This window comes from Catharus ustulatus, chromosome 10, assembly GCF_009819885.2.
Source record: "Catharus ustulatus isolate bCatUst1 chromosome 10, bCatUst1.pri.v2, whole genome shotgun sequence".
Taxonomy (NCBI): domain Eukaryota; kingdom Metazoa; phylum Chordata; class Aves; order Passeriformes; family Turdidae; genus Catharus; species Catharus ustulatus.
In genome coordinates this window covers 24,949,486-24,968,185 of record NC_046230.1, presented here as the reverse complement: position 1 = coordinate 24,968,185, position 18,700 = coordinate 24,949,486, and the positions used below count along the sequence as shown (strand labels likewise).

Genomic DNA, 18,700 nt, shown 5'->3' with positions numbered 1-18,700 from the left:
CTATTTTTAAAAAACTTATGTTTAATTTTTGCTATTAGAAGAAAAGAAAAAACTTATATTCATACAGAAAAACTATTTTAACATTATACATACAGCATTTATTTTAATAGTTGTGAAAAGCCAACAATATGTCATGCAGTTATAACAATGTGATATTGAAATTAGGAATTCCTGGCTGGGCTGGAATTCCCAGAGCAGCTCTGGCTGCCCCTGCATCCCTGGAGTGTCCCAGGCCAGGTTGGGACACCCTGGGACAGGGAGAGGTGTCCCTGCCATGACAGGGCTGGGAATTCAATGATTTTTAAGTTCCTTCCCACCCAAACCATTCCATTCTGTATCAGTGAATTTAATAATGTTTTGTTATAAATTCTTGTAGTTTTATTTCAGGCCTTGTACAAATTCCTCAACTGGGCAACTGGGACCTGAAGAGATATTTCAATCAAATATTCATTTCCATGTTCTTCCACATCTCCCTGCAGTCCTTGCTTTTATCTGACATTTACCAGGAATTTCTCACCAGTGCCTTGGCAGAATCTGATGTCAGCTCTGCACTGAAAGCAGCTCTGGAACAGCACAATCCACAATTACTGCAAATCCATGTAACCCCCTGGAAAGGGGAGCAGGAGCTGCTGGGGATGGAGCTCTGCTTGTCTGAGCCCTCTCAGGTTTCCTCAGCTCACCCCTGACCCTGCTGGCACAGCATGGAGCAGTGTCCCCATTTCCCCCCTGAATTCTTAGAAAATCTCTATTTTCACTAAATCTGCTGATTCTCACTATCTAGGTAAGCAGAACTAAATGTTTGGAAGTTTGGGGCTGCAAGGAATGTGATTAAGAAGTGATTGTGTAATAAAAACTGGGTTTTTTTTTTCTCAAGTGAGCAGTGAGACCTCTCCTGGCTGATCAGAAGTGACAATTAATCCTGCCACAACCTGAGCTGGTAACTCCATGTTGTGATAACTTGTGCTCTCAGTTTGTCCAGGACTAATTGGAGCAGGGATTAATGAGATCTGCTGAAGTAGCAGAAGCTTTTTTAGCTGCAGGAGAGCCCTGGGAACAAACACTCAGCTTGGCCAGGCACAGGAAAACTTGAATTTTGATCCCTGTGAAAAGGGCTCCTGGAAATCCTGAATAAACCAAGCAGCTCCTGCTGCCCAGCTGAGATTTTTTATCTGTTCTGTATTTTTATCTGATTTTCCAGCTTGAGGCTGTGGCCAAACCTGGGCTCAGTTTTGATGTCCTTCCCCATTTTCCCTGGGAAAAACCTCCCAGAATCCCAGATCTCTGCTCCTGGAGCCTCTCCAGCTTTGCAGAGCAATCAGGTGTGGCTGTCCCTGCATGTGCTGCTGAAGGAAAACACCAAAATCCAGGTGGCTTTTCCCTCTCCTCACCCACTGCTGGAGCTGAGGCTGGAGCAGGAATTTTTTCCAGTGCCACAGAGAAGTTGCCAGGATTTCAGGAGGAACTCTGTCATCCCACAGATGTTCAAACCTCTTCACTGGGTATTTTTTGGTATTTTTGGTGGGGTTTTTTGTATTTTTTGGTATTTTTGGTGGGGGTTTTTTGTATTTTTTTGTATTTTTGGTGGGTTTTTTGGTATTTTTTTGTATTTTTGGGGTTCTTTTGGTATTTTTTGGTAATGTCAGAGTGAGAGAGCTGCAGCTCAGGATCAGAATTCCCTGTGCTTCCAAAGCTTTTTCCATCACCAGCTACTGCCCACGATGGCAGCAGAGCCCATTTCACCAAATCTTTATTTGGATCAAATCCTGGAACCAGGGATGGAGCTCCCATTGAGCTCTTGCTCACAGAGCTTTTAAAGAATATTTCTGTGCTCAGTTTTTACTCTGCTAAACAAAACCAAGAGGAGAAGACAAAGGTGACAAAATTAGGGCTGATTAAAGGAAATGCTGGTTCACAGGATGGAAAATTAAAGTCAGGAATTTGTTAAAGCCCAAACCTCAGGAACTCTCCAGTGGATCTTTGCTGTAGAGATGATTTAAAAAGCAACATCCCAGTATTTTTTAAAACCCCAGAAGTTTATCCTGGCTGTCTTGGGAGGGAGCTGGGGTCAGTGATGTGTCACACCCAGCTCTGGGGACACTCTGACAATTCCTCACCAAATCCCAGCCTGGATAAACCAAGGAGAGGTCCCAGCTAATCCAGCCTGGCAACCCCCACAGCTCCTGCTGCTCTGTGCTCAGATTTGTGTTTCACTTTGGGATTTGTCATTTCCAGCTCCCTCCACAGCAAAAAAATCCAAATTTCCCCCTTTGCTGAGGCATTATGGACACAGAAATCTCAGAACACCCAAAGCTCACTGAGGATTCTCTCAAAGGACATTTGCTGCCCTGGCAGCAGTAATTATGAGCTGATCCCTAATTGATAATCTCTGATTTGTGTGGGCTGGAGGGAGCTATAAAAGGAAGATCAGCAGCCTGCACAAGTTGGTGACAGCTCTATTTATAGCCCAGCCCAGGCCCCAAAATGTGTTTGTTCCCCTTTTTTGGTGCTGCAAGTTCAGGGTCAGGAGTTCCTCCTGCAGCCTCTGAGTGCTCCTTTTATCAGATGCAGGCACAGCAGGGCAGTTTTTAGGGATATTTCCTAATTACACACAAAGGGAGGACTCAGGGAGATTTTCTGTTGGGTGGGAAATAGAAAAAAAAATGGAATACTAAAAAGAAATTGATTTTTTTTCCTGTAGAAAGGAGGAATTGTCTTTGCCTGGTTTGCATCTTCTATAAAATAGGGCTCAGTTTACCCAGCACAGTCCTGAACAGGTATTTTCTATTTCATCAACAAAACCTCCACACTTGGCCCTGATTGCTCCATTTCCCTGTTAGGGTAATTAATTACCCAACTTTTAAACCTTGTCAGACCCAGCATCTTCAGAGGACACTCACAGGATTCAGGTTGGATTTCAACAGAAAAATCTGACAGTGAGCTAAGGAGAATTAATTCTTTCTTCTCTCTTGGTTTGTGTGCACAAACCAGGTATTTCCTTTGAAATTTACTGTGTAATTTCCATCTGTATTTATATTTAAAGGAAGGGAACTTTGTCACTGGCTTCTAATAATGAAAGAATTTAAATCTGGCCAGCAGCATCGTGTCCAGGCTCAGGAAGGGTTTTCTCTCCAGTTCTCCCAGCCCAGTCTGGCACTTTTCCCATTCAAACACGAGTGCAGGAATGCAATTTTCACCTCCAAGTGTTAAAGCATCCCTGCTGCTTCCAAATAATCCTTGGGGAGGAATTGGAGTGGATGATTTCCCAGAAAGGCAGAAATATTCCTGTGGTTTTTAGCAGCTTTTAGTGTATTTTATGTAAAAAGTTGATCACAATCAGAGACTTTTTCAGTGTCACCAGAATGGATTTTTACTCTGGAGGGAACAGAAAACACAAATCCAAAGGGAAATGGCTGTGGAAAAAAAAACCTCTCAGTATGAGGAGTTGAGAGGAACTCAGGGGCTGGAAGGAAATGTTTGGGGCAGGAACCTGAGCAGGGATCTTTGGATGGAGAGAGAACAAGGGAATTACAAATACCAACAAAACATCAATGTGGCAAAATGACCTTTTGTTCTGGCTGAACGTGCTCAACAAAGCTCTGAAGTCTGGAGCAGATTTAAATAGTCCTATCACCAAAATGAATGAGAATTAAGAAGGTAAATTAATTCCTAAGGGAAATCACTGTAGATCTCATTAGCTGGGGAACAAGATACCTTAAAACTTTTAATTAAAGATAATATTTACTGCAAATGAATAAGAGTTGGCAGGTTTCAGCAGAAACCATAATCTCATTTATGCAAAGTTTTCTTCTATTAAGGCAGACATCATTAATCTCATTGGAGATGCCCTGCAGCCTGGCAGAGCTGCAGCTCCTCACAGAACTCTTTTAATCTGCACAAAGGAGCTGCAGCAGCCCCAGACCTGCAGAAGGGCTGAGCAATTAAAGAGATCCCTGTGCAAACACAGCCCTGCATCCCTGGCACCCAGCACCCCATAATGAGCTCCTGCAGAAAGGGACAGCAAGTGCAGCCCTCATCCCTGGGTTCAGGATCCAAAAAATGGGAAAGGAGCAACCACTGACATCCCTGGGTTCAGGATCCAAAAAATGGGATAGGAACAACCACTGACATCTCATCCCTGGGTTCAGGATCCAAAAAATGGGAAAGGAGCAACCACTGACATCTCATCCCTCAGATCCTGCATGGGATCAAAAAAGAAAAAAATGGGAAAGGAAAAGTCACTGTAGCCCTCACTCCTCAAATCCTGCACAGGATCCAAAAAAATGGGAAAGGAAAAATCACTGACATCTCATCCCTCAGATCCTGCATGGGAATCCAGGAAAAATGGGAAGTGAAAAACCATTGCAGCCCTGATCCCTCAGATCCTGCACAGGATCCAGGAAAATGGAAAATTAACAGCTACTGCAGCTCTCATCCCTGGGTCCTTGTTCATCCCTGTCCCATCCCTGTCCTGTCCCATCCCTGTCCCTGTCCCATCCCTGTCTCTGCTGTTTCCCAGGAATAGCTGATCACGGATACTTCACTCCAACCTCTCGATGCTTTTCCACGTTCCGCCAGTTCCCAGCTGCCGGGGTGAAGCCGCAGCTTTATTTTACTGCCATCTACTGGAAAAAACAGAATTATTTCTAAAATCGCCGAGGAGCGGGACGCGCCGGGGCTGGCCCCGCCTCACTGCCCACACCGGAGAGCAGAGCGGGGCTGCGAGACGGCAGCGAGGCCGCTATTCCCGAAATCCCGAATTCCCGAAATCCCGAATTCCCGAAATCCCAAATTCCCGGAATCCCAAATTCCCGAAATCCTGAATTCCCGAAATCCCGAATTCCCGAATTCCCGAATTCCCGAATTCCCGGGGCCCTTCGGGAGCGGCGGCCCCGCGGTCTCCATGGCAACGGCGGCGCGCGGGAGGCCCCGCCCCTCGCGGCGCGCCAGCCAATGGGAACGGCCGGGCGGGGTCACGTGAGCGGGCGGGGCGCGGCGCGGTGAGGAGGGGCCGCGCGGGGCCGGGGGCGCGCAGAGCGCAGCAGCTGCCGCCATGTTCGGGGGGTTCGGGAGATGCTTTGAGGACGATCCCTTCTTCAGGTGAGGGCCGGGAGGCTGCGGGGCACGGCGGTGAGGCGGAGTGGGGTCGGCACAGAGGGCGCTGAGGGGGCGGTGGGCTCCGATGGGCCGGGCCGGGGCTGTAAACGGGCGGGCGGGTGGGGGTGTGGGAGCGGCCGTTGGCTGAGGCGGCTCCGGGGGTCGGGGCGGGGATGGGGTCGGTGATGGCTGAAGGGAGCGGGGCGGCTGGAAGAGATGGGATCCGTGATGGTTGAAGGGGTCAGAGCGGGTTAAAGGGATCGGTGCAGGTGTCAGGACTGGACCGCGTTAAAGGGATCGATGCGGGTTGCAGGGGTCGGTGCGGGTGTCAGGCCCAGCCCGGGTTAGAGGGGTTGGTGCCGGTGTCAGGACCGGGATCAGCCCGGGTTACAGGGCTCGGTGCCGGTGTCAGGCCCAGCCCGGGTTAAAGAGGTCGGTGCCAGGACCAGCCCGGGTTGCAGGGGTCGGTGTCAGGACCGGGACCAGCCCGGGTTGCAGGGCTCGGTGTCAGGACCAGCCCGGGTTGCAGGGCTCGGTGTCAGGACCAGCCCGGGTTGCAGGGCTCGGTGCCGGTGCCAGGACCGTGCCCAGCCCGGGTTGCAGGGCTCGGTGCCGGTGCCAGGACCGTGCCCAGCCCGGGTTACAGGGCTCGGTGCCGGTATCAGGACCAGGCCCAGCCCGGGTTACAGGGGTCGGTGTCAGGCCCAGCCCGGGTTACAGGGGTCGGTGCCGGTGCCAGGCCCAGCCCGGGTTACAGGGTCGGTGCCGGTGCCAGGCCCAGCCCGGGTTACAGGGCTCGGTGTCGGGCCCAGCCCGGGTTACCGGGCTCGGTGCCCGTCCATCACCACCCTCGGTACCGTTTAACCCCCCCGTGTCCCCACCCCGCCCCTCCCGAGCCCCCCAAAGCCGTGCCGGGTTAAACAGCCTCAGCCAGGTTCAATAGCAGAGACTCGAGTCTGCCTTCCCTCTCAGCAGGGAAGAGTTTTAATCCACATTTCATACAGAGCACATCTTCACCTACTTGGCTGGAGATTCTCGAGTTCGTTTGCTCTTGTTTCCTGACTGCAGGTTCTGAGCAGTGTGGCTCATCCGGATTTATGTGCGTTTAATTAATCACGTAGCCACAGGCTGTCTCTGAACTCTTCTCAATGCCAGCACTCCTTAGAGCACCGGCTGTTCTTCAATTAAAACTTTAGTGACGCGTGTGTGAGAGCACTGATGGCAAATTGTCTCCTTGTGCTCATTCCCCGAGGGGTGATGGTGCTTTAGCTCAGCAGGCTGGGTTTATTCTCACTCCTGTGAGAACAGGGGATCCAGAGAAGCTGTGGCTGCCACATCCCTGCACTTGTTCAAGGCTGGAGCAGCCTGGGCTGGTGGAAGGTGTCCCAGGGTGGAACAGGCTCATCTTTAAGGTCCTTTCCAACCCACAGCCTTCTGTGATTCTGTTTCCATGGCACAGTGGTGGCTGCTGTCTGTGTATTCAAGTCTGAGCCCAGTTTATTCCCTGTGGGAATCTTCTTTTGCCACTGGGATCTCAATGTAAGCAGAGACTGGTGCAGAGGCTTCTCCCCTCAGCCAGAGCTGCAGAATTACCTGCTCTGGCCCCATCCCAGAGCTGCACAATTACCTGCTCTGGCCCCATCCCAGAGCTGCAGAATTACCTGCTCTGGCCCCATCCCAGAACTGCACAATTACCTGCTCTGGCCCATCTCATGTCTTTGGAATTACCTGCTCTGGCCCCATCTCACATCTTTGGTCAGAAACTGTAATTGGTGGATGAGAATGGGATCAGAGCACTCTGAGGAGCCTGGATAATTATTTTAAATCTGTGAAAAACCTCTCAGGAATGGACTTAGCAGCCAAGATAAGGAGGGGTGAGGAAGGGAGCAGCAGGCCCTGTGATGGGGTTTGTTGTCTGGATCTCCTGGTTACCAGCAGCTCTGGCTGGGGCTGCTTAAAGGAGAATCTCCTGCTGATCCCCAGCACATTCCAGGAGAATTCCCAAAGCTGTGCCACATCCATGAGCACTCTTGGTTTCTAGGAATATTCTTACTGTTACAACAACTTGTGAGGAAGGAAACTTCCCTATGCATGAAATTAGGTCTTGTTTGAAATAACAATTGCTTGTTTATTTATTTATCCCTTGTTGTTGTAGCCACTGGTGTAGGGAAAAGAGGATTGCAGGGAGTGTGTGTGAAAGAGGAGCTGGAAACTGAGACTCCTTTTCCCAGCACTGCCCTGTCAGTCTGCTTTGCATACAGTGAAGATGAGCTGATGACCTCAGATCAGATCAGCTTCCAAAATAGTGTCATAATAGGCTGAGCTGCCTGATAAGGACAGAGTTTGATGCTGGACTGGAAATAGTGGCTGGGCTGGAGCCCTGGCTGAGCAGCTGTCCCAGGGAAGCAGCAGTCACTCACCCAAAGGTGCTGGGATCCATCCCTGAGCCCTGCCCAGGGACAGCAGCTGGGATTTCCCTGCCAGCTGCACACTCTGCACTGACTCCTCTTCACTTCTTTGTGCCAGGTGTTCTCTCCAGAGGGAATCTGCAGCTGCAGCCTTACATAACTCCCTGAGTGGGGAAAAAAAAAATCTAATATTTCCATCTAATATCTAATCAAAGGAAACACATCTAATACAAAGTACACCTTACAGAAGCAATAAGAGGAATTTGTTGTTCTGGGCCTGATTTTTCATGCACTGAAGTGAGCAGTGATGTTCTGCTTGCATGTTTTGTGTCAGGTGAGGGTCAGGTCAATACATGTTGGATAAAATTCTGTCAGGTGAGGGTCAGGTTAATACATGTTGGATAAAATTCTGTTACTGCACAGTGCTGCAGTAATAAATGTATAAAATGTTTGTCTCCATCCAGAATTTAATTCTAAAAATAATTTCATGTTTAACACACGAAGGGCACAGATTTGGTGTGTAAAACTCTGTGAACCCCTCGCTTTTTCCTCATCACTTTAGTGCTAGAATAGAAATCACATCCTTCTCATCAAAAGTTTCTTCCTCCCCAAAAAAGGTCATATTTAAAGTCAGTAGAGTGTCCTGCACCTGCTGGCGTCCCATAAAATCTGTGCTTGGAGCAAGGATCTTAAAATCCTGCAGGGATTTCAAATCCCCTGCAGAGGCTTTGCCTTGTTCAGTGCCTCTGTGTTTGTCAGGGTGAGCTCCTCCTTTTGGAATTCTGCTTTGAATTCAGTCACTGAAACCATCCAGGTTTGATTCCTTGGGCTGCTCAGGGCATCATTAAACACTCCAAAAGTCTCTTCTGGGCTGAGTTTAATTCTGGGCTGAGCTTAAAGGGATATTTTTGTGTTTAAAAAAATTCCTATTTCAAAATGAGTCCAACCTCATGTTTGTGATAGGGGAAAAAATAAATGTGAAGTGTGAATTGGCACAAAATCCAAGTGGGGACGTGGTGTGGGAAGAGCTCTTGGTGGGGCTGCAGATAAGGTGGGAGCAGGACAGCAGGGCAGGGAACAGTCAGGAGCAGCTGAATCCCTGAACAGCTTTTCCTCCTGAGTGTCCTGGGAAAGGCTGGGCTGTCCTGGGGGTGTGGGGAGTGCCAGGAGCTGAGGGGAAGGAGGATGAGGTGTATGGAAGCTAAATCAACATAGCTGGGAAGTGAGTGCTCACATAATGGAGGGCTTTCCAGTGGGATGGCAAAGAGGAAAATGGGATGGGAGGAGGAGATGAAGCAGGGGAATTTGAGGGGGAAGTGTTCCTTTGGTTGGGTGGGAAGTGTTTTGGGGTTTTTGGTGGAGGAAGGGGAACTTCTTTGGTGGGGGAAGTGCTTTGGTATGAGGGGAAGAGTTCCTTTGTGGAGGAAATGCTTTTTTTTTTGTGGGAGGAAGTGTTCCTTTGGGTGGGGGGGAAGTGTTCCTTTTTGGGTGGAGGAAATGTTCCTTTGGGTGGGGAAGTGTGATTTTTTGGATGGGAAGTGGTTCCTTTGCAATGGGGAAATGTTCCTTTGGAGTGGGGGAAATGGGGTTTTTTTGGGTGGGAAGTGATTTTGGTTTTTTTGGGTGGGGGAGGTGTTTCTCTGGATGTGAGGGAAGTGGTTTTGTTTGGTTTTTTGGGGTTTGTTTTTTTTTTGTGGGGGAAGTGTTCCTTTGCAGCCTGGCCCTCAGGCAGCAGCACTGCTCACACCCTGTGCTTTTGAAAACTTCCTGCTTTGCTCTTCTTTTGGCCTGAATTAGGAATATCAGGTCTTGTCCAATTAGAGAGCTGGGGAAGTTGAGCAATGCTTTCCTTGCAAGCCAAGCTCTGGGAATACCTCTGGAGTTCTCCAGGTTTTTGGCAGAGGAGAGGAAAATAAGAGGAAAACAAAAAGGCAGTGAGAATCTCCTTCCTAAGGACAGGGATGTGGGAACAGGGTTTGTGCAGAGGGAAGGCAGAGGGACAGCAGTGGGTGGCAGGAGGTGGAACTGGCCTGAATTTACAGGATAATGGATATTTTTAAACAAGGAAAAGTAGGATGGGAACTGCCAGCAGAATAAATGTGAGGGATGAGGGGGATCCAGTGGGACACCAGGAGTTCAGTGAACAGGACTGTGCTAAGCTTTGGAAGGTAAAGGGGAAATTCAAAATAAAACATTGTAATGTCAGGTGTTGGAGGTGGCAATAGTGCTAAATGGAATTGATGGAGTGAAAGGAAGGATATTTGTGGAGAAGATGAGGAAGAGGAATGGGGGCACCCAGGAGAGCAGTGAGGGCAGCTGAGAGAAAACAGATCTGAAACAGCCAGGAGAGATGGGGAGGGAAAATCAGAGTGTATTAGGGATGGGAGATTGCCCAGTCGGGTCCTATTAAAGCAAAACTTTGGCTGAAGAACCAAACAGGAGTTTGAATCCTCTGGAGCTGTATCCATGAGCTGGAATGATGGAATAACACAGAGTCTGTCTGACAGGGATCCCTTCGCTGCCCACCATGAGCACATGCGGCAGGTGATGAGGAGCTTCTCCGAGCCCTTCGGGCGGGACCCGCTCCTGCGGCTGCCGGAGGGAGGGGCTGCGGCGGCGGGGAGAGCTCCGGAGGGCAGAGCCCAGGGGGGCAGAGCCCTGCCCGACTCACAGCTGGCCCTCAGGGGCTCTGCCAGGGTGAGTGTCCAGGGCTGCTCAGGCCTTTCCTGCCCTTACAACTACATATTATATTGTATTATTGCCTTTTTGTAAATATTCAAATGCTGTGTGTGTGATGTTGGGAAACTTTGCTGTATGGATAGTTCTGCTGTTAACAAAATTTAGATAAATCTATTTATTTGGACTATCAGGTGGTGATGTAAAAAGCTTTTGTTCATGTAACTAACTCAGAGAATGGTAAAAAGAGATTCAGGAAATTCTTCACATTTTTGGATTATCCTGTGTGGATGGAGACAGGGGTGACACCTGAGCTCCAGGGAAAGGATTTATTGATCTCCATCATCAGAGAGTGCACTGACCAGAAGGAGCCACAAGGAAAAAAAAAGCTTAAAAGTTGATTTACAGGTTGGGGAGGAGATTTTAAATTATTCATGAAGATCTATGAATGTGCAACAGGTTGATGCATGTAAAGAAGTTTTTCCTGAGGTCAGGGTGCTCTTGGCTGAGTGCCCAGCACCCAGCCATGGAACCTTTTGCTTTATTGTCTCTTACTGTCTTTTAGTAAACTTTTTAAATCTACCAGGGAGCTGAACCTCGTTTTTCACACTGGGAAACAAGCCTGGCTCTGCTCTTGGCACCTCCTTCCAGCTGTTTCCTCACTCAGGGGAGCAGGAATGATTTCTGCAGGTTCCTTCTGGCACATTCCTTATCTGTGCTGAACACCTGTCAGGGCTGGTGCAGCCTGGCTTGTCCTGATCACTGAACAGAAATATTCCATGAACAAACTGATCACTCACCCAATGACTGCTTCCATAAATATCCTGCATTAAATGGCTCTGGTGGGGAAAGGCACTAAAAATGTCCCATATTCTCTGCACATGTATTTCCTCTTATGTTAATTTGATTTTAAAATGTGCCTGGATGTGGCTGCTCTGTCCCTGGAAGTGTTCAAGGCCAGGTTCTGTCCAGGTCCCTTCCAACCCAACCCATTCCAAAATCCCTTGGTGTGTTTGTGCCTTCCCTGTGCACTGCAGTCCCTTGTGTGCAGCTATTTCAGTTTGATTTCCACATGCCTGGGTTTCACCAGTCAGAAACATCCAGCCATGGGTTTTAAACCCTGGTTCAGCTTTGTAGCTGGGAATAAACACTTCAGGCTCTGGATTTGGGCTGATTATCAATATTCCCTTAGATACAAACCTGTAAGAATTAAAGCTCAGGGGAAATTGGTGTGAAATGTAGTATTTCTGTGTATTACCAAGTGAAACTGATGCTCTGTGTTTAATTCAAGTGTTTGTGCAGCTCTGGGCATGCAGGACAATCCTATCTGCCCCTTATCTAGAGCTGTATTTATAGAGGATAAACGTTGGGAGCTCCTTTCCCTGAGATACTGAGCAGCTGCCTCCCTGCTTTAATGATCCCCTGGATTTTCAGAGGTGCCAGGGGCTGGTGCCTGGAGCAGAGCTGGAGCAGAGCTGTCACCTGCAGCTCCAGAGGGGAACTGGCACATTCCTTCCCCTGCTGCTCCAGCTCCTGCCAAGGACAGAAACTGCATGGAATTGGGGCATGAGCTTCCCCCTGCTGAGCCTCAATTCTAAAGCCAGAGCAGTTTTTTCCTTCAGAAGAAGAACCTGTCAAAGCTCACCTCTAAAGCTCAGGGGTTGTGTCCCTGTTCCTGCACTGAGGGACAAATGTGAGCCCCAAACCCTTTATCTGTGGCTGCAGCAGGAGTTAAAGGTGCAGGAAGCACCAAAGAATTGCACAGCTCCCACACCCTGCCAGGACCTTCCTGACAAACCCCAAAGAATTGCACAGCTCCCACACCCTGCCAGGACCTTCCTGACAAACACCAAAGAATTGCACAGCTCCCACACCCTGCCAGGACCTTCCTGACAAACACCAAAGAATTGCACAGCTCCCACACCCCTGCCAGGACCTTCTGATGTTGCACTGAAGAGCTGTCAGGTGTCACCCCAGACTCAGCACTGAGGCTTTGCCTTGTCATCCCAAACTGCTGCTCCACCAAGGAATGAAACCCCTGAAATTACAGTTTTATGTGGGGCTTTGCTACCCTGTCTAATACACTTCCTTCAAATGACTTAGACTGATTGGTAGTGTTGGAATTCTGTGTTTAATTAAATAAAATAAAAGGCCTAAAACTTCTTTAAAAGGAACCAAAGTAGTTGGGACAACTCCCTGAGTGCCACTGAGGATTCAGATTTAAAACTGCTTTTTCTTTCTCCAGCAGGTTTGCAGTTCAGTTTTTAGGGAAGGAGGAATGAGCTGAAGCATATTAAGAGATATTGTTAATTTAATTGGTTTTTTGTGTGATTATCCTGTATATCAGGCAAATGTTTAACAGCTTTTTAGTGTTACAAAACAGAGTTTATATAAGCTTTGTATGCCAGTAACTCATTGGTGAGGACTTGAGAGAAAAAAAAATATTATTTACAGCTCTGCCTAATGTGTCCTGACAGAAACCTGAAGAGTTCCTAAAGCTGTTCCAGAATTGGACAATTCCTTCTTTTTCTATTAAAGTTCTGCAGAGGGTTTGGTCCCTGTGTGTCTGCAGCCCTTAGCTGGCTCTGCTGGGTTTTCTGGAAACTCCTCTGTGCTCCCAGGATCTCAGTGCCCTGCCATGCAGGAGTGCTCATTCTCCTGGGATAACTGATTGATTTGTTGATTTTAATCAGCTTTCAGTGCAGCCTGACTGGAATGGAGCACTGCAGGGTGGGGCCTGAAGTGTGGAATCAGCACAGAGGTTCTGTGGGGCTCAGGTGTTTGCCAGGCTCCAAGTGCTTTTCACACACACTTTGCAATATTTATTTCATGTGCTGGCACTTGGCACTTTCTAATATCAGTATAAATATATTATTTCCACATAGCCAGGGATTAATGAATTAATTACCAAGGCCCTCCTGCGTGATTTTGATTAGATGGAAATGTTTCATGTAGTCTGCTGCATATAAAGGTAATTTCTGCTGTTGCTGATAATAATTCCAAATGTTGCTCCTTTTCTTTCCAGGCCTTTCCAGGCTTCTCCCTCATGCCCTTTGCAGGTTTTGGGAGAGGGGTTAGTATCCCTGGAGTAGCTCCTGTGTAAACTGTGTGTAACCAAAGCATGGCAGAGGCTGAGCTCTGTGCTTGCATCCTGTTCTGGTGCTGTTTGCAATGTTTCACATTTTTTAAGAACAAGAAAATCCAGGAGAAAATCCTTTCTGGGCCATTAACCTCTGGATATGGGTGGGATAATCCCTGGGGAACTGCAAACTTTGAGTGCTGCTGGAGAATGTTTCTGTGGGGGTGACACAAAACCACTGCTCCCAGTAAGGCAGAGCAGCTCCTAAAATAAAATTACCCTAAAAAGGGACTTGGAGTGGATTCAGCTGTGCTTTGGGAATATCCTGTAAAATATCCATCATCTGTCCAGAGTTCTGTCCAGAGGATTCCAATTTCTTGTACTCCAAAAATAACTTGAAGATTTTCTGTCCTTTAATTTTATTTCATTCTGGGTTTAAATGCAGCTTTAAGTTTGCAACACTGAAATTCATAACTGTGGAAATGAGTTTATTTAGATTTAAACCCTGAAGGGTCATACAAGACTTCCAGAGCAGGAGCTGGTGAGGTCAGGAGGTTTATGAACACATTTGTGGAATCATTGGATCTCTCAATATCCAATGAACATTTTTGTTATATAAACTCATTTTGTGGCCAGTTTTACACCCAAGTGACAAATCTTCACTTTCATCTTCCCAGTATCTCCATCTTAACCCAGCTCCCTCCATTTCCTTTTGGAAAGCTGCATTTTGGCTTGTCTGTGTGTGAAGTGCAGCCTGAAAAGCTTTTTGGGTTAAAAATGCATGTGAGGCCAGCTTCAGAGAGTTGACACTAGTTTAACTATAGATTTTTTCCCCCTTTTTTTCAGCAGGATGCAGATTTTGGGGATCCATTTTCTGCAATGGACAGGATGATGTCGAACATGAGGAACAGCATGCTGGAAATGCACAGAAAATTTGTGAGTTCTTTTAAAAATTATTCTCAAATTTATCCCCCTGGAGAGTGCCAGTTACTTCAAATATTCCTCAGAAAATAATGCCAAGAAAAATGGGACTAATCTCAAGGAGTTGGTAAGAATTGAGGGGGTTTTGCCCAGATTTTATTGTGTTTATAACTTTTCTTTATTCTTTGAAGATAAAACTGAAGTTTTACGTGGTGCCAGGAGGGTTAATGTTGTGAAGGGATATTTTCCATGATAAAATAATAAGGACTAACTCTTAGGCACAGGTTTTCACCTGCATTACTGAGCTGCCTTGCTTTGTAGGATGACCTGTCCCTCCAGCCCAGTGGGGGCCACAGCTTCAGCTCCTCCTCCATGATGACCTATTCCAAAGTGGGGAATGAACCCCCCAAAGTCTTCCAGGCCTCAGCCCAGACCTGCACAGCTCCAGGAGGGGTGAGTGATGCTGGCATGCAGCCACACCAAACCAGTGTCCCCAGTTTCCTTCACTGCATCACTCCTGGAAGTTACAGAAGGGAACAGAAGGGTGGATTGAGTCAGGCTGTGCCTGATCCCCACCCTGGCACTGAGTGCCACATCCAGGAGTTCCCTGGACACCTCCAGGGATGGGCACTCCAGGCCTCCCTGGGAGTCCTTTCCAGTGTTAAACAACCTTTCCATGACAAATTCCTGCTGATGGCCCAGCCTGAGGCTGTTCCCTCTCCTCGTGTCCCTGTTCCCTGGGAGCAGAGCCCAACCCCCCTGACTGCACAAAGGAAATTTAGGAGTTGTATTAAATGTCTGATTTCCTCTCTGTAATTTTGTGCTTTGGGTACACCCCAAAATAAATGACAGAGCCATCCAAGGCTGGCAGAGTGGAGCACAGAGCAGCAATTTCCCAGTGCCCCTCTCTTTGCTGTAATGAATCCTTTTAAATGACAGAGCCATCCAAGGCTGGGAGAATGGAACACAGAGCAGCAATTTCCCAGTGCCCCTCTCTTTGCTGTAATGAATCCTTTTCCTGTGCACTCAGACTCCACTGATTTATGCAGCCCCTGCCTTCAGAGCACCCCTTTGGCCAGGCACTTACATAACCCTGAGCTGGAGCTCCCTTGCAGCTGTTGTGTCTCATCCTGCTGGGAGCTGGAGTGGGGATGTGGAGCTGGCACAGCCCATGGAAGCACAGACAGGATCCCTGAGGCAGGAGGGGCTGGGAATGTGTCCCAGCTCCAGCACACCCTGTTATCCCAGGCTTCTAATAATAAACCAGAGCACTGATAAGGGCCAGCCTGCCTTCCAAGCCACTCAACACCACAGCCCAAGAATTGGTTGTTCCTCATGCTGGGAATTTTGGCACCAGCTGTTCTCCTTCTGTTGCCAAGGAGAATGATTTTAAACTTTTTAGAACTGAGGGGTTTTTCCCCAGTAATTAATACCCAGTTTGAAGACTTGAGGTGTTGTTTCATCTTCCTCTCTGGTGAGCAAAAGCAAACATTTTATTTGTGTTTTGATGGTTTGTTTGCAGACAACACAGGAAATGAGAGAATGGGAAAACCTGACTTTTTAAAAGGAGAGATACAGAACTGTTGGGGGAGGAAATAGCCCTTAGTGTGGGCCTGGAGTGCCAGGCAAGGGGGAATGGCTTCCCACTGCAGAGGGCAGGCTAGGAGGGGATATTGGAAGGAAATTGTTCCCAGAGGAGCTGTCCCTGGATCCCTGGCAGTGTCCCAGGCCAGGCTGGGAGGTGTCACCATGGCAGGGCTGGCACTGCATGGGCTTTAACTCTTCCAACCAAACCATTCCATGGTTGTGAACTCTTTTACCTCATTTTTACTTGGAAGGACACTCAGTTCCCCCTTTTTTTTTTTTAACAGATTAAAGAAACAAGAAAAGCCCTGAAGGATTCTGAAAGTGGCGTGGAGAAAATAGCCATCGGTCACCACATCCAGGACCGGGCTCATGTGGTCAGGAAATCCAGGAATGCCAGGACTGGGGATGAGGAAATGAACCAAGAATTCATCAACCTGGATGAATGTAGGTTTTTTGGGGCAGTTAATGGGCTTTAGCTGTTTGACACTTGATTTGGAAGTTGCAGCTTGAGATATCTTAAAAGGCACTTTGAGACTGAAAGTCTCCAAATCCAAATTCCAAAAACAGTTGCAGGCCATGTGGAGGATTGTTGACCACAAAGTTTAAAATCACTGCTCAACCCCCCTAATATTCATTAGATGTTTTTTTCCTCTCTTTATGAACATTTCAAATAAATGAATCTGCTTTTCAGCTGAGGCTGACACCTTTAATGAGGAGTGGCAGAAGGAGATCATGAAGTTCAGGCCTTGCCGGAGCAGGGAAGCTGTGGAAAACCCAAGATTTGGAAGCATCCATTACAACCCCAGGGAAAGTGCACCAAGAAGGTAAAAACAGTTCCCTGCTATCCTGCAGGGTGAGGCAATTCCAGCAGCAGAAGGAAAATCCAGTTGTGGAGCAATGTTCCAAGGGGAACTGCAGGTTTTATTCCTCCTTTTTCCATAGAGCTCATGAGCATTGTTGTTTTTTCCAGAGAGAAGCCACTTGGAGCTCCAGGATCCAGAATGCCCAGGGATTCCCTGGAGACTCTGAATGTCAAAGGAACACTTCTCCCCCTGAAGGGCTCCAGGAAATAAATGTCCCCCTTCCCTGGGCTGGAGATTGCCTGGAGCAGGGATGGTGCTCAGTGCTGTGTCCATAACAATACACCCGGATTTGTGACCAATCTCTGTTCTGTGTTGTGCCTTTGCTCCTCCTGCTGCTCCTTGTCCTTCAAACCTCAGCTCCCCCCTCCATTCAACCCCAACATCTTTCTGCCTAAAAGCACTTTATGGAACATCTCTGATCCTGCTCAGACCAGCTTGGATTTGCAGTTCTGTTCCAGCTGCACCAATCTCAGCCTGGTGCTGCAGCTCCTCCTTCCCACTCTAAGTTGCACAAAAGTGAATTTCCTTTCTTTTGGGTTGCTGAAATGATTACTGATTTTCTAGAACTTAAATACACTATAAAGCACTATTATCTATTTAGAATTATAAATTGTTACAGAACCCCCACACTCACATGAAGTGAGAGGAAATGCTGAAATATGGCAACTTTAAATTTATCAGAGTTTTTATGTTAATAAGCTGAGTTTGCACCTCATTTCCTGTGCCTGAACTGTCAACTTTGTATTCCTGATCCTTTGTTTGTTTTCTGTGGAGCTGGCCCATCATTTTCCATTTTGAGGATTGTCTGTAGTATTTAATTACTTTAATTGTCCTGTAGTAATAAGTGTCCTGAGATCAGCTGCAGCTAGGAGTTACTCATGGGAAAAATTCATGGGAGAAATGAGTTTAACTGGAATGATTTCACCATTTCTTGTGTTCTGAAGAGCCCTGGACACAGGAGCCCCTCTCCTTTCTGTGTTCTTTGTGTTTTACTGAGGGTAGAATGACCCCAAATGTACATTTGATAGGAGTTTAGAAGAGCAGCAAAATCCTGGTGTTCAGTCCCTGGGCTGTTCTACCACACAGAACTATCCCTGTGGTGTAGCAGAATTTCTGTAAATTAAATAACATTCAATAATATAAAGTAATTTAATAGCATTAAAGCACTACAGAAATTCAAGGCTCCATTATAATGTAGCCTTTAAAAGTACTGTTTGTATGATAAAATAAGATTTAGTCAGTTAAGAGTAATATTTGTTTGGCCAAAAAGCCTCTAAATTGTATTTAATCTTCCTGCAGTTTCTCCAGATTATTTAATTTTAATTAATGGATGTTCATTAATGTGCAGACCCAACCAGCAGCACTTTTGTTGAGCTCTGAAAAGGGAAGGACAATTATTTGCTTGTAGTCTCTTCCTGAATTAGAGAAGTATCAGTGGCAATAATTGATGTGATCAATATTAATGGCAATAATTGAACAATTTAATGAGCTTGGACACCCCTTAAAATCAAAGCTCAACCCTGGGCTCATCTTCCATCCCCTGGAGCCAACGTGGATTCTGCAGTTAATTCATTAGCTAATCTCAGTAATTAACAGCAGCAATGTTTTCTGTGCTGGAATTGGAGCAGGAATCTTGGAGAGCTGCTGCTGTTAAATGGAGAATTCACCTGACAGCTCAGATTTTTATGTGAAATAAAAAAAGAGTTTTGAAATGACAGTGGGACAGGTGAATATTTCCTCCAGCTCCCTTTGCTACACCAGACTGTTCTCCAGTATCCCACAAGTTGTGCTCTGGAAAAACACCTGGAACTGCACTTCTTTAATAAAGTTATTTATTATTTATGAGGTCTGTTGGTTTATTCTACATCATAGAGGGATGTGTGCGTTATTCAGTTTGAATTATTAGTTTATTTATTAGTTTATTGTATTATTAGTTTATTTATTTTTGCTTTGAAACGATTCAGTGAAGGAAAGGCTCTGGGAGGTGACCCTGCCCATGAAGGGGTGGAACGGGATGAGATTTAGCAGAACCACGCTGCGATTCTCCGGGAATCCCTCACTTTCTGGAGGTA

General features: G+C 47.1%; 1 protein-coding gene across 4 annotated transcripts; it reads left to right on the top strand.

Annotated features, from left to right (window-relative positions):
• The first annotated feature begins 4,994 nt into the window (after nucleotides 1–4,994).
• MLF1 (myeloid leukemia factor 1) lies at nucleotides 4,995–18,470 on the top strand. Of its 4 annotated transcripts, none has more exons than XM_033069105.1 (8): nucleotides 4,995–5,097; nucleotides 10,010–10,199; nucleotides 13,204–13,251; nucleotides 14,107–14,193; nucleotides 14,500–14,631; nucleotides 16,050–16,209; nucleotides 16,457–16,589; nucleotides 16,736–18,470. In XM_033069105.1, exons 1-8 carry the CDS (start codon nucleotides 5,051–5,053, stop codon nucleotides 16,836–16,838), a joined length of 900 nt encoding a protein of 299 aa, XP_032924996.1. In that variant the 5' UTR covers nucleotides 4,995–5,050; the 3' UTR covers nucleotides 16,839–18,470. The 4 variants fall into 4 exon arrangements, with proteins under 4 accessions (XP_032924996.1, XP_032924995.1, XP_032924998.1 ...); XM_033069104.1 differs by having other exon boundaries at nucleotides 14,104–14,193; XM_033069107.1 differs by lacking the exon at nucleotides 13,204–13,251.
• The last annotated feature ends 230 nt before the right edge of the window (nucleotides 18,471–18,700 follow it).

Coding starts and splice junctions, on each gene's coding strand:
- MLF1 (XM_033069104.1), top strand. CDS start 5,051: ATGTTCGGGGGGTTCGGGAGATGCTTTGAGGACGATCCCTTCTTCAG. Junction 5,098..10,009: donor GAGGACGATCCCTTCTTCAG/GTGAGGGCCGGG, acceptor TCTGTCTGACAG/GGATCCCTTCGCTGCCCACC. Junction 16,590..16,735: donor AGGGAAAGTGCACCAAGAAG/GTAAAAACAGTT, acceptor TGTTTTTTCCAG/AGAGAAGCCACTTGGAGCTC.